Below are 14595 nucleotides of genomic sequence, written 5' to 3'. Positions count from 1 at the left end.
GTGAAAATCTTGATATTGATTTAGGGACAATGACGTGGCAGGATAGCTAGCTAGTCTTGTTGTTAAACATACTGTCAAATTATATTTACTTTTTGTCAACTGTACACAATGTTATTGACTTTGAATCTTGCTAGCATAATGTTAGCTTTCTGGCTCAGAGCTGAGTCAAAGGGTTCTATGAGCTGAGCGTACTAGAAATATCTCCCGTTGTCAAGTCGTATCTAAGGTTCGTCCGATTTACTGGAGTAGCGAACAATGTTTCCATTGCATAAGAACCTTATGGGATGGTAATGATTGTTCCAGATGTTAGTCAAATCCTCAGATGTTACCAGGGAAACTAATTTATGTGCTTGTGAAAAACTTTAGATTTTAATTGCAATATGCATGAAAATATAAATTAAGGGTTAAGGGTTTATTTCTTTGGTAAGTAACCATGGTATAAGCAGGATAATGCCCTTTGAGGTGTCCATAATCATGAATTACTGGCCTCCCCGTCTTCCATAAATTCCTGATAATGGACACCTCGTCGGGCATTATCCCTTACTTAATGGATCTCTTTCATGACTGATCCATCTGCTCACTGATATTGGGTGCATGTATGTGAACAAGACATCAACGGTGCATGTGTGCACCGTGTCTGTGCGTTTGAGTATCTATGCTTGCACGTGCTCTCTTTTTGGCCTTGTGTGTGAATATACGAGTATATGTGCATAGTGGGGTTGGTTATGTACATAAATTTTTCATATATTTGATTTAATGTACAACTCTAATTCATCATGAATATTTCTAATTTCTCATATATATGATAATGGGGATATGTGTTTGCACGGGAGTGTTTGTGTGACTGTGTGTGAGTGTGTCTCAGTGCGGAAAGAACCTGGGTGTGGTTATGAGCTGAAGCCAGGTCAGCTGCTAGCTGCACAACTTCAGTGAAACACAAGATACACAACTCCATAGCTGCAGGCAGAGTGGTCGATTTCGAGATGAGGTGGAAAGATTGAGAGATGGGAGGTATGAAGAGGGAGAAAAAAGCAAAAAGGAAGGTACAATAAGGTTAAAGAATACAAACAGAAGAAGAGAAATTTTGGATTAAAAGAAACTCAAAGACGTGTATATTCTGGCATGGTAGTTCTCTGATTTCAGTGTCTCTGCAGTGCATGTGTACAGAATATACATTTTGCTGTGATACATGTTCTGTGAACAAAGGTTTGTCTGTCTGCATAGTGTGCTGGATAGTCATCATTTCAAAGGCACTATATTGTAACATACTAAATACTAAACACACATAGAACCTACTCCTTATTGTTTACACCAGATTTACGTGGATGAAAATTGCAAAAACGTGCAGTTTAAGATGATCAAGTTCTGATAAGAAAATGCCAAGTTGTAAAACATTTACCAAGGCCACAGCAGCAGTCAAATTTGTGCAAATAACGCAAAAATTCACTTGCTTTCTGTTTGAACACATTATAAGGGAATGGAGGAAGAGATGTTCACTAAGTGCATTAGCAGCTTGGTGAAGATCAAGTTCAAGTTTAATGACCACCCACTCATACTTTCCTTCCCCTCTTTGTTTGTAAAATGATCCGACGTCAAAGTAATTATTGGCTACTGTACGCTTTTTCTTTTCAAGCAGCTGTCATTTTTTTGTTTTTGAACAGATACACTGAAGCAAACTGGCCTCCTGGTTTGTGTTAATATGTTTTCTATAGAGAACAGATTACTTAAATTTCCTCTTCCCTATCCTCCCTTAATATATGTGAACAAATCTGCAGCTGCTTTTAGCGCAGAATTTAGTAAATGTGAATCCAGCATATTTACACGATACCCCCATAAATGCATGAAAGAAGAGCACTGCATTAATTGCGACTCTGATGGCAGACAACCTGAGCTCCCTATGCGAGTCTGGCTAAATAAATGAAAGTGTCTGAAATGAGCCACAAAAGACTTAGTAAATCTGTCTCTCTTGTTGCAAAAAGGTAAGATTATCACATTTTAATTATCTCTCACGAATCAAAGTACACATTTAGGAAACCCTAGGGCTGGAGGTTGTGGTGTAGAAAAGGTGTGTAAGGACAGCTTGATGAAACAAGGAGGGCCTGTCAACTCTGTTAATTCCTACACAGGGAAACCCCCTGCAGGGAGAACAAAACTAAATTAACAAGTGTAAACAGGGATTTCACAGCCTGGCAATGAGTCATGGAGCAAACCATGCCTGCCACACACACAGGAATGGACATACGCTATACACACAGGTAAATATGCATTAGAGGCCATTCATATATACATACATACATACCTAGGCACAAAGAACCATAAATATACACAACCCTTCACTAGAAACACACCCACTTAAACAACAACAAAGTGCAAAAGTTGAAGCAAATGGACACACTAATGTGTATGAGCAAAGTTATAGCAGTGTGCTCAGACCTACAGTGAAGAGCACTGCTCTACATGAACTTATCTGAGTCTTTTATTCCCCTCTGTGTTTCTCCCCCGAGACCCCCTACATCATTTTGTACGTGCTAAAAAGATAGAGTGTCAAGGCGTTAAGAGGATGAGCTGGAAAAAGTGTTGCAGAAATAGATGGGTTGTGAAATTGAGATGGTATTACATTTGAATGTTCTTGTACTCTATTTAATAGTCGAGAGGACCAGTGAGATTCGCTGTTTTTCTTTAATTTGCATCTTATTTCTCTCTTTCGCACAGTTTCATTTACTTTCTTGCTCACCCTCACCCACTGCTTTCCTTTACTTCCTCTCTTTTTTCGCTGCTCTCTAATTCACGCATAAAAACATGCAGGTAAAAACCTTGAAATTAAATTAAAGTTTAACAACATTTAAGAAGTCCTAAAATGCCACTTAAAGCAACTCATTATTTTAACACTGTCAGCATACTCGCAGCGACTATTTATCAGCGCTATTTCAGTTGCCACGGTTCACCCAACATTAAATGCCATTAAGCCTGCACTTATAACACAGTACCTCAGTGCCGGAAAAACAGAAAAGGGAAGGGAAAAGCTTACGCACGAAGAGAGAGAGAGAGAGAGAGAGAGAGAGAGAGAGAGAGAGAGAGGAGCACAAGTGGAAGCAAGGAGGACTGAGAGATGGCAAGAAAGAACAACAAATGGGAAAAGAAGAGATGCTGTGTGTGAAAGATAGAGAAATATTGGTAGAAGGACAGAGGACAAAAGGAGAGGGAACAAAAGAGAGGTAAAGCGAGAGTTTTTAGAGAGCTGAGGCATGCAATCAAATGTGCATCTTAGGAAGGCCAGTCCTCATTTTCTGTCTCCCTGTAGAGTCTTACTTAATGAGGTAAGCTGCCAAGTCTTAAAGTAGGAGGGGAATTAGCTATTCATCCACACAAAAGCAAGCTGGCAGACCCTGGATTCCCTCTGTTTCAGTGTCTCACACACACACATACACACACACTAACCCCCAGCCAATTGTGTATAATTCACTATTATCCTTCCTGTCTTCTGACTCAAGGCCAGTAATCTATGAATAGATGTTTGAAACAAAACAAGAAGGTGGCCTGAGGTTGCTCTCCTATTGTGGACAGAGGTTCCCGACTTCAGATCAGGCGCCCGCTCAGAGGGCTCCAAAACTGTTAGGAGGGGTTAGAAGCAGTAAAGCTATCACTGATAAACTATCACTTACTGATATTTATTTTTATGGAATAGCTATGTGTGCATGTTACTTGTGTAATAGAAAAATGTATAAATAATATCTCCCTGAGCATATCTAATTTGTTTACTGGCTTAAAATCTACTTAAGGGGAGCATAAGTGTTAAGCTGTTTATTCTAAATTCAAGTTTGTGACTGCAAGACTAATTTAACACCTCTCACAGGGTTGTGAAAATGAAGTCACATCAATGCAAAGTCAATCATTTGAGGACACGATAAAACATGAAAATACCATAAAAAATGTACTCTCCTGTCACTGGACTGAATTCTGGCTTAAATGAGAGACGTTGGCAGTGAAGGCCTGGTCTTGTTAAGTTGTGGTTACAACATCAGGAATAAACACATTATTGTCTGTCTGGCACTCAAAGCTAAAATCTTGCTGTGACAGCAAAGTAATTGTATGTGGAAAATTTGAAATGATGGTTAGGCATTGTAATCTTAGTTCTGTGAACAGAGGCGCAGCCCTCTAATGGGTTTTTTTTTAGAGCTGCTCTTCTTCACATCTCTGGACAGTGGAAAGTGATAAATGTAGCCTGTGTTGAACTGAGTGATGTGAGCTATTGAAGGAGATGTGATGGCTATTCAGGAAAAGTGGGTAACTTGAAGACAGGAGACAATATAAGAGGTGAGGAGGAAAAATTGACGAATGGAGGTTGATTTTAATCCAATCTAATCTACCTGTATTTATTTTTGATATTGAGAAACAGGAGACAGTTCAATCCGTGTATCATTTGTTCTTTTCATATTCAATAGGGAATCCAAAATAGGAAAATGAAAAAAACAATTCATTATTTTGTTATTCATTTATGAATCCAACACAAAAAACAAATAACGGCTTGTTTTTCGTACTATAATTGGACGATGGTGGTACCTGATTTAATGTAATGAATACAAGCTTGAACATCAACGTAAGTGGGTTTTTTCAACAAACTATTTTGGAAAATAAAAAACGAGGTTGAATTTGCAGGACACAGTGTAACTCTGTCAGAGAGCCAACAGACACCACCAGCTCCACCCACTGCAATCAACAGATCTCACTCACCTGAGTACTGATTACACACCTGCCATTAATCACCAACCCCACACTATAAAGTCACACTCCCCGGTTCACTCACTGTCTGGTCTCAAACCTAATATGAGATTCTACCCGACCGTAGTATCACCTGAAGAATACCCTAGGACTTTGGACTCCACTCTACCGTCGTGTGTGTTTTCAACTCCTGGCTCTCCTGTTTCCCGTCTCCTCCAGTGGACTGAACTACCTACTCTATATCAGATGAGACTCATAGACTTTCCTAGCTCCAGCCCCTCGTCTCCACAGTCATTGCTTTACCCAGTACTCTGTCTTGCTTCTCAAATAAATCCCTTGTCATTGTACTAACCTCCGTGTCCCGTGTCTACCTGCTGACAAACTCACTGTATACTGGGATAGGAATGGGACGCAAAGAGACTCCATCGACTCAATTAACGAGGTTGCCGAGGAGTTAAAAGATTAAAAGTTGTTTTATGTGACACACTTTATCTCACTGACAGTTCTGCGCAACGAACATGTGATAACAATATACCAAACTATGCATTTGTATCTGCCCAACTGAGGCATCGAAAATGGCATCAGTTTAAATGTAATTTATCCTACTGTTCACCTTATTATTTTTGAGAATACATTTCATAACATAACTATTGTTTAATAATTACAGATCTAATTAAATGTGATATCGATTAAACTGTACAACATATTTGAGGGGTTCTTTTGCAAAAACAGATATTTATTATCCTAAATCATGTTTTCTTTTACTGTGCACTTCAGGGAATATCAATCAAACTGATGTTTGATTATTCATTTAAAGAATAAAATGAATGCTATGAATGAACTCTTATTAGGTTATATTTCGATTTATTTTACACAATGGTATCAATTTCAAACAGTTTCTCATTTCTCCAGTTTATGTGCGTATGCATGGGTCAGCGTTACCGTGAAGAACTGCACATTCTTTTTCACATTTTTTCTAAATCCCAAAGTTTGCTTAGAAAGCGGCGTACACCTTCTTTTGTGCGTATGCAACGTAAATAAATGAGGCCCCTGGTCACACTAATCGGACACATTAAATATCAAAATCAAATTTGCTCCGTGGCCCGTTTTTTGGCCATGAAGCAAATTTGATTTTGATATTTAATGTGTCCATTTACTATTTTTGAGCATAAAATCGAAGTACGAAAAACAAGCCGTTACTAGTTTGTGTTGGATTCATAAATAAATAATGACATAACAAATCTTTTTTTCATTTGCTGATTTTGGATACCCAATTGAATATGGAAAGAACAAATGATACACGGATTCAGTTTCAGAGATTATAAGCATACAAAATAAAAGAAAATGCAGTGCAAATATTCTATTTTTTTTCCTTTACTTACTTTGGTGCATAATAAGAGTTTTGATTGTGTTTGCTCTTTTTTCTACTCAGTTTGTTTTATTGAAATGATTTTGAGATGTGCTCACTGCAAGAGAATCGAAATTGTGAATAGCTATAAACAGCTTCTTCTTGGAAACAACATCTTTTACATGCACAAGAACATGAAATCTGGGTAAGAATTTAATCAGAATGATCTGTTTCTTTAAAGAAACTTGGCACTCAGTACAACATTGTAAAAACTATGAGCCTTACATATGGAGGAGAGGAGAGGAGAAGTGGCTGTGGCATTGTAATTCAGTGCAGGTCTCCATTGATTGACTGCACACGCCTGACACTCCCAAGCTCATAAAGCCCCATGTTTACTTTGCATGCACACTTCACTACATGCGACTTGTGTGTATGTGTGTTCTTGTCTACACAAGTCATGAGCCTGTTCACTCAAGGTGATACCAAACTTGCAAACAAAAGCAGGTGACCAAAGTTTGTCTTGGTTTAAGCCAGACTGATAAATGGCAGTCTCATGAGTATTTGACAAACAGAGTTAGTGAGTTCCTGATTGTCAAGCCATGTACCTGTTCTCCAGATTGCATGCATATACCAGAGCTCCAGTACATGAAAGTGTGTGTGCATACATGTCTGCAATACAGCATATGCCTGTGTGCATGTGTATTGGCTTTGAGCTGTGCATGAGTACCTGTGCTTTTACAGGTTTGTGTGTGTGTGTGTGTGTTTGTGTGTGTGTATGTGGCATGTATACTTTTAAGTATTTGTGTAGTGTACTTTACCTTTCGGACATTAACCCAGTAGCCTATGATACGGTCTGTGGCCTCAGGATCTTTCTGTGTCCACTGCAAGTTGTACGAATAGTTGTTTCCTTTTAGGATTCGGACTGGGTTGGGTGTGTCAAAGTAGAACTCAGCATTGTAGGGTTGTGCTGTGGGATTTGGGGGGGGGGACACACACAAAATGTCACTGATAAATTATGCTGAAGGATGAAAAATAGATATAGATACATTATTTTCCACAAATGGATAACAAAGCATTGTCTCATGTCTGTTCGCTCACCGGAGACATTAAATGTGCATGTGGATGTTCCTGCACTATTGCTGACTCGGCACTCATAAGAGCCGTTGTTGGTGGGTTCCAGCTTAAACTTCAGTTCAGGCGTCTCCTTCAGGTCTGGCATCGGCATGCGGATGAAGTCGCCATTACGGAACCAGCGGATGTCTGTAAGGCGTGGCGGGTTTGATCGCAGGACCGTACACCTCAGCGTCACCATCTGATAGTTCCTAGAACGTACATCCTGGAAGACTGGGTCCAGCATGGGAGGATCTGCGAAGACAAAAGAACTGTGAGTTTTAGTCCATTCAAAACATTTGTTAATTAAAGTTTTAAGACATTGTTTAACCTGCTATGTCAATTAATAAAAGGGTATAAGGTGCAGGAGCATGTAAGAAGTATGTACATATAATTCATTCATTCTTTTCATTCTTTACTGCAATTAATAACCTAATGGCAGTGCTTATGTTTGTTTTGAATTGAGTAAGTATTTGAGTTGCATACAAACATCATGCACACTGATTTCAGTCAGTCATTCTTGTCACTCTGCATTTAAATAAATATTCACATCAGTCAATAAGGATTCGCATTATTACTGATTATGACAAAAAGAGATTTTTTTTTGTCACTAATGAATACCTCATTTTATAAGCTACATTAATAATTTAATCATCTAAAAAAATTTAACTCTCATTTCTGTTACTTTTTCTGTTGATTTTGTGTTTATTATGTTGTAACTTTTACTTAGTTGCATCTGTGTATCAAGGGGAATGTTTTGGTATAAAATATACTAATCAATACATTTGAGGAGTATAACATATAATATAAATATATTTTGTGTGCTTTTCAAGTTAGTAAGGCATTTTTTTTTAACAATGAAGATGTCTTCAAGGTGTAATGTAGCAAATTTTTGCAATATATTTTTATTATACAATAGGATGCCGATGCAGGGACATATGCATACATTTTTACTCAGCGGTTGAACTGTTAAGTCAAACACCCAGAATCAGTGTTCTGCTCTTTACTTCTTTGGTACTGAACAGATCAGAAGCATTGCTAAATCTCCGCTTTCTTGGTTTCAGCACATTATCCACTTTTGTGCTTCAAAATTACTACACCTTTTCTCACATCCTCATATACACTGTGCAAAATATTAGGGACACTTACTTTGTGATTAAGCATAGTGATGAGGTGAATCCGCGTATATAAAAAAAACATTATCCCATTTTCCATTTTAAAATCTATTTGCATCATAAAGGGGGAGATGGAGATAAACTGAAGCAGAAAAGTTTGAGAAGGAATTTAATCTTAGGACTGAGTTTAGAGATGTGGACAATGCTAAATGGACTGCAGCGGTGTACATACATCACCATCATCCATGTCTCATTTTCTCTGCCTGGTCAATTTTTTGTTCTCTGTTGTGTAAATTTCCTCACAGCATCAGAATACATTAGTTTTGATAAATCATCTGACACAGAGAAACTGTTATTGCCACAGGCGATCAGGCCTTTCTACGAGGCACGATCCCATCCCTGCTGCTAACCTATCCTAACCAGCTGTAATTAACCTGTCAGCAGCGATTTGTGGCTGTGCGGTTAATGACTGACTAGCTGCTGTTGCCCTTGGGTCAGCCAAGACACAACGCAGCCAAATGACTCTGCCACAAATCACCAGCCAGCTAGTTCACCCCTGGCTAATCATGTAGATAATAGACAAGATGCTAATGGTGGTATTGTCGTACTAAAGGTGATGAGATCTGGTGTTAAGGCCGCCAGAGGTGAGGCAGCATGACTAGAGTCCCTTATGAATCAAGTTTATCAGACACAGATGTGTAATTATAGCCTAATCTATGTTATGCCTGTAATTTAGACAGATAAGGCTACGAATGAGCTACAGTAAGGAGGAGCGAAAGAGACAGAGACAGTAAGATAACATAAGAAGCAGGGGAGATGACTGAAACAGAGAGATGCCCTTATTGTGCTTGAAACAATGTGGAAATCTCTGGGCAAAATTAACCATCCCAGAAGTAATGACAACAATAATAGAAAGACACTGTAGAAGTTTCACGTGTGTAATCATATTTTCATAACCATTTTCTCTAAAATCCTCTGTATGAGATGCTATACTTGTCATTTGATTGTCCTTATTTTAAACTGTGCTCCTTTTGAGAATAACAAGTTATATAAGATGATGGCTTGTGTAACACATGGAAGTTGGAAGGTGAACAATGAACATTCAAGTTGTGTAAAAAGAGAAAATAGATGTCCAAATACAGAAAGAGGGAGGTTTCTCAATTTAAGATGCTGTGTATCAATTTTGGTTTTCACTCGGCTTTTATTACTTTTTTAATAAAAGTCTATTATTGAAGAATTCGTGTCCTGCTGCTAATTTCTTACATTCAACAAGGAACATTCATAATCACAGTGATCTGTGAAATTATTATGATGTTTAAACCTACCTCTTCAGTTTGGCTTTTTATTAGAATGTTTTATGGCCATTACTTAGTTGTTTTAAATTATTTATTTTATTGTAATCTTGTTATAAAAAATGTTTTATTGCCTTTTTTTCTATTTTATTTTGTATTGTTTCTTGTGTATTTTATTGGCTTTATTATTTTTTTTATTTCACATTAGTCTCAAATTGTTTTACTCTACATTATTATTATTATTATTATTATTATTATTATTGTTGTTAGCTTGTCAGTCATCTTTAAAGAACTTTGAATTGCACTAACCTGTATAAAAGGTGCTATTCACTGACTCATACTTTATATATTTTTGAAATTGGAAACAGCTCATTGTCATTTGAATTTTTAGGAGACAACCACAACGCTGCATGGCTTCCACATTTTTACATAGTTAAAGTTAATAAAAACCCAACAACTGTAACCCATTACATACTACCTAGTTAATACTGCCAAGATTGAATCTTCTTTTGAAATCTGAAGCTCTTATGAAAAAACATCTATTCTCTCGGTGAGGAAAGTGTTTACTCTTTATTTTTTGCTATAGACCAAACCAAATCCTTGCTTGGAATTACAGTTTACCATTCTATGCTTGCACTCCAATCAGAGGAACATGAGTTAGCACCTGCATGCTAAGAAGACTGGATACCACCATAACATTTACCATCTCCGCTTTTGTGGGGCCCGTTTGTTTTTAATCTAGACTCCCAGCATGTGGATGTGAAATATGTACAGGTTCCCACGTATTATCCCATCTTATTTGTAGAATTTAAACTGTCATTTACTGCTGGGTTTCTTTTGACCTCTTGAAATGACTGTGTTATCTACACTTCCTGCAGCCACAACAGTACCATGTGATAGAGCTGAGGGATGGGTGAGCGGTCAAAGGTCATACTGTAATCCTACGGACTGATTAGTGTATAGTCACATACCCTGCTCCTGCTTATAGACACACATATGCATACTGATGGCTATCTGACACTGGAAACAGGTTGCAAGGGTAAAGAAAGAGTAGAAATAGGGAGGGAAAGAGGAGGAGGTGTGTTGTGAGCAGGTTGGTGCACAGTTTATAAATCATTCCATTCCCAGTAGACAAGTTATTACAATCCCTTACCTGGCCCTAAGTATTCATTTCAACAATTATGTATGTTTCTTAGGAGTAGGTTTCAAAAGTCGTGGCGTTACTTAATTTCCAACCCAACTTTCCAAATTCTCTGGAGCATTGCTGCATTTATTTGTTACTCATTCGGGACTCACAGCACCACACTGCAATGCTTCATAGTCACAAGACCATAATCCATGTAAACACACCATCGCTATCTGTCTTATTGGATGCAAAATGGATTCCGTCCGGGAATGCAACACTGACCAAGCCAAACATTTACAGTACACAAAGAGTAAAATCAATTTACATGAGACTGAGAGAGGGAGGAGGTGAGTGGGGAGTAAGGTGAGATGAAGGGAAAGAGAAACAGCTCTTAAAAGACGAAGACAATGAAGAAGACAAATGATAAGGAAAGTGTGGTGTGAAAGTGAGAGAAGTCGATGATTGAGTATGGGTGGTGGGGAGAGAATGAGAGAATGCAGGATGCAGAAAGGGAATGACAAGACAGAGAGAGGTCCTCTCTCATGGCCAGTAGTTAGCTGATTGATGATGATGAGAATGGCAATGAGGAAGAACAGCCACCTCTCTCGGAGGGAAAGTGGGCAAGCAAAGAAGGGATCCTAGGCGAAAAGAGGAAGTGGGAGAGGCAAGAGTGGCAAGAATCTGTGTATCCACTTAATTATACCTGCCATAAAAAATGATGGCATCTTTCCTTCACATCAATCAAGAGTGCTAAATGGAAGGAGGCAAAACAAACATGATAAAATAAACAAATGAAGTAAGATGGGAGCTGGCCATAAAGAAGGGCCACACTTTTGTTGGCTGTAGCTAAACAGTAATTTCTCCTCTTTTATGGTGTTTCTCTATCTGCCAACCTGTTTCTTTCTTTTTCTCTTTTCCATCTTTCTAACCTCCCAATCACATAATTTTTTCAACACCTGACCATGCCCTCCTCCCTTTTCTCCACCACCCCTGACCCTGCTTCCCTGTTTCAAGCTCTCTCTTAACCCTGTTTCTCTCTCATGTATCTGTGTCATCTCTCTGTTTCTTTCTCTGTCCAGAGTGGGGTGGCCACCTGGTCCATTAATCAGACTTGGCCAGTGTGGACAGCAGAGCTCACAGAGTGTTGCCCTTCCGCACGTGCCTGCATTAGCAAGCCCTGTTAATCCTTCTTGAAGAGAGGAGGAGAGGAGAGGAGAGGAGAGGAGAGGGTACCGATTTGGGAGTGTTTTCATTGAATCATTGATTCACGTTACGCACTTTCAACCTGTTCAGTTTCAAGTCAGATGAGGAATTGTCAAGCATTGCAGAAGTAAGTAAAAGTAGGTAACTTCATGGGAAGGGAAAAGGTGTTAAAATGATGTGTTACTTTAGCAAGACAGATCCTATTCCTTTCTCAAAACCCATCCTCCGGGAGTTTTATAATGATAGACCCCACTGGAGTGCTCACAGAGGGGAAAGGGGTAGGTTTAGCAAAAACTTCCTTTAAGCCGTAGAGGTGTGTCCTCATTTCCTTTTACTCTCTCTTTTTACACTCTTTATAGTATCATACATTTCCTTATCTGACTTTAGGGTACAGAGTTTTGAGCAAAGTGTGAAGATTATGCCATTATTGAGGGTGGGGCAAAAGAAAAGTGCAGTGTTTTAATGAATCTCTGATATAACCATAGCAACAAAGAAAGACTTTTTATGGCCTATGTAGGTCTACGCAAAGGAACCTTTAGAAAGAACTGTACTCAGAAACAGAACTCCCAACACACAGAGCTTTTATATTTTCATTGAACATGATGCCTACCAAACATTTTCTCTGTATTGGTACTACCACTGTTAGTGTTTATATCCTCTACCTGTTATAATCTTTACACTTTACTACTTTATTTTACACATTGCTTCTGTTTTGTGTATTTTTATGTTTCATATATTTTATTTTCATTTATAATAATTTTTTCTTTGTACTGCAGACATTACAACTGCTATTACTTTTTGCTGCTACCGTTGCCCAGGGATCATTAAAGTTTCATGTTATCCGGTCCTATATTAGTAGTAGACAAGATGCAGCAATAATCGTATTTGAAAGCAGTCGTGAACCAATCTGGACAAACTGAACTGCAAGAGATGACACAAGTACTCTCAACAGGTAACCACCACCTTCTGCTGCTTGATCTAAACAATGGTGTTTCATGTTGTTGTAGGTGAACATAATCTGACCCACACTTACACTGCACATTGAGTTGGACCTGTGCCTCTCTGCGTTTGATGTTAAGCCCGTTGTACGGAGCAGACTGGCACCGGTACAGCCCCATCATGTCCCGGCTGACGTTCTTTAGCCTCAAGCGGCCATCAGGTGTCTCCACCATGGTCTTTCCTGATGGCATTAGCAGGTCTTTTTCTGCCCGTGACCAGAGTATAGGTGGACGTGGTTTGCCATCTGCCACCAAGCACACCAGCTCAGCGTTACCTCCTTCTCGCACACTGACCACCTGACCTCCTGGTGGAACCGACAGCACTGGAGGAGAGACTGGAGGGAAGGGAAGGGCAGAGAAAGAGGGAAAGGAATAGTAAGAAAAGGTTTAAGTTGTATTCTCTAACTTCTACATAAATTGAAACAAACATAAATAATGTATTTGAAAAGTACAACTTTTCTTTACAATGATACAAATTGCTGCAATTCAGGAAAACAATCTTCATACAATTTTTATTACAATAGTAGCTTCACAAAAAAGCCAAATTATAATACCGTTTCAAATTATTAAAATACACTTTTGCATGTAAGCTAAAGGAAAAACCTTGAGAAAAGTTTTTTGAAACATTTGGTTTCACTTTAACCTTGGGTACTGTATATTATATACAGTATCTCCTGTATACAGTACGCACATACTGTATATAGAGTCCAATACTATAAAAAGAAAGAGTGAGAAGGAGATATTCTAGGATGATGGGGCAATATTGTGTGAAAGATACTACCAAGATGAAAGACAGAGCAGTTAATCAATGAATTCTGCAATAAAGAAAATAACTTTTTCAGGAGAGGTTTTCCTAAAACAACTTGACACTGACTGTGTGTTCTGAATATAGTCAGCTTGACTAATGAATTCCCAGCCTATAATATCATTCATGCCTTGTTTGACATAATTGTTTCTTAAACTAACAGCATCTGACTAATCACTGACCAGTATATTTGCCAGCAAATACACTTTCGAGTGATGCTACTGATCAGCATTTCCATACACGCGTTTATTCACAGTCCATTGGCAAATTTGGATTTGTTATTGCTTGTGATTTAAATACAGAAAAATGTACTGGCCCATCAAAGAATTTTTTTCCCTTTGACAGTGTGAATTAATGTCTTAATAATTTATTTTTATTTTTTTTAATAAAAAATAAAAGGAAAACCTCACCGCTGTTCTGAGAAATGTTGACATCCACACGGAGCTCCGGCACCCTGCTGCCCGGGAAGTTCGCCACACAGCTGTAGGTAGCCAAGTCTCTGAACTTCATGTCCACAATCTCCAAGCTACTGGTGCCAGGTGCCATGTCTGGGTCACTGCGTAGCAAGATCAGGCTATCCGAGTTGAAGATAGGGGCGCCGTTCTTATACCAGGTGTAGTTGACCTTGTCCTGTGGGGTGGCATCAACGTGGCACGAAAGCTTGAGGTCTCGACCCATTTGGATGGTCTCGCTGTCCTTGTTAGAGTCTGGTGTAATCTGGAAGGTCAGGTTGCTCATCGCTGTGTGTGGTGGTAGCAGGATGAAGAAGAAGAGAGAAGAAAGGGTTAAATAGATGGTGCAGTGTGAGAGGTTGGTTGTGGTGAAGTCTTAAAAACAATGAATGGGGGAGGGACGACACCAGCAAAAAAATACAAATGC

At 38.8% G+C, this 14595-nt stretch overlaps 1 protein-coding gene across 4 annotated transcripts in view; it reads right to left on the bottom strand.

The window, feature by feature from the left end:
* Positions 1–14595, bottom strand: part of LOC122873566 (MAM domain-containing glycosylphosphatidylinositol anchor protein 1) — a 187492-nt gene that overhangs the window by 42316 nt on the left and 130581 nt on the right. For all 4 annotated transcript variants that reach the window (XR_006377470.1, XM_044190478.1, XM_044190467.1 and 1 more), the window contains exons 8-11: positions 14127–14456; positions 12947–13246; positions 7166–7432; positions 6886–7034 (exon numbers count right to left, since the gene is read on the bottom strand). Coding sequence is in view for 3 of the 4 variants with exons in the window: in XM_044190478.1 (XP_044046413.1) it covers positions 6886–7034; positions 7166–7432; positions 12947–13246; positions 14127–14456 (1046 nt within the window). In the remaining variant the exon portion in view is untranslated. The remainder of the gene's footprint in view (positions 1–6885; positions 7035–7165; positions 7433–12946; positions 13247–14126; positions 14457–14595) is intronic.

Source organism: Siniperca chuatsi, linkage group LG1 (assembly GCF_020085105.1).
Source record: "Siniperca chuatsi isolate FFG_IHB_CAS linkage group LG1, ASM2008510v1, whole genome shotgun sequence".
NCBI classification, from domain to species: domain Eukaryota; kingdom Metazoa; phylum Chordata; class Actinopteri; order Centrarchiformes; family Sinipercidae; genus Siniperca; species Siniperca chuatsi.
This window is presented reverse-complemented; position numbering and strand designations above follow the sequence as displayed.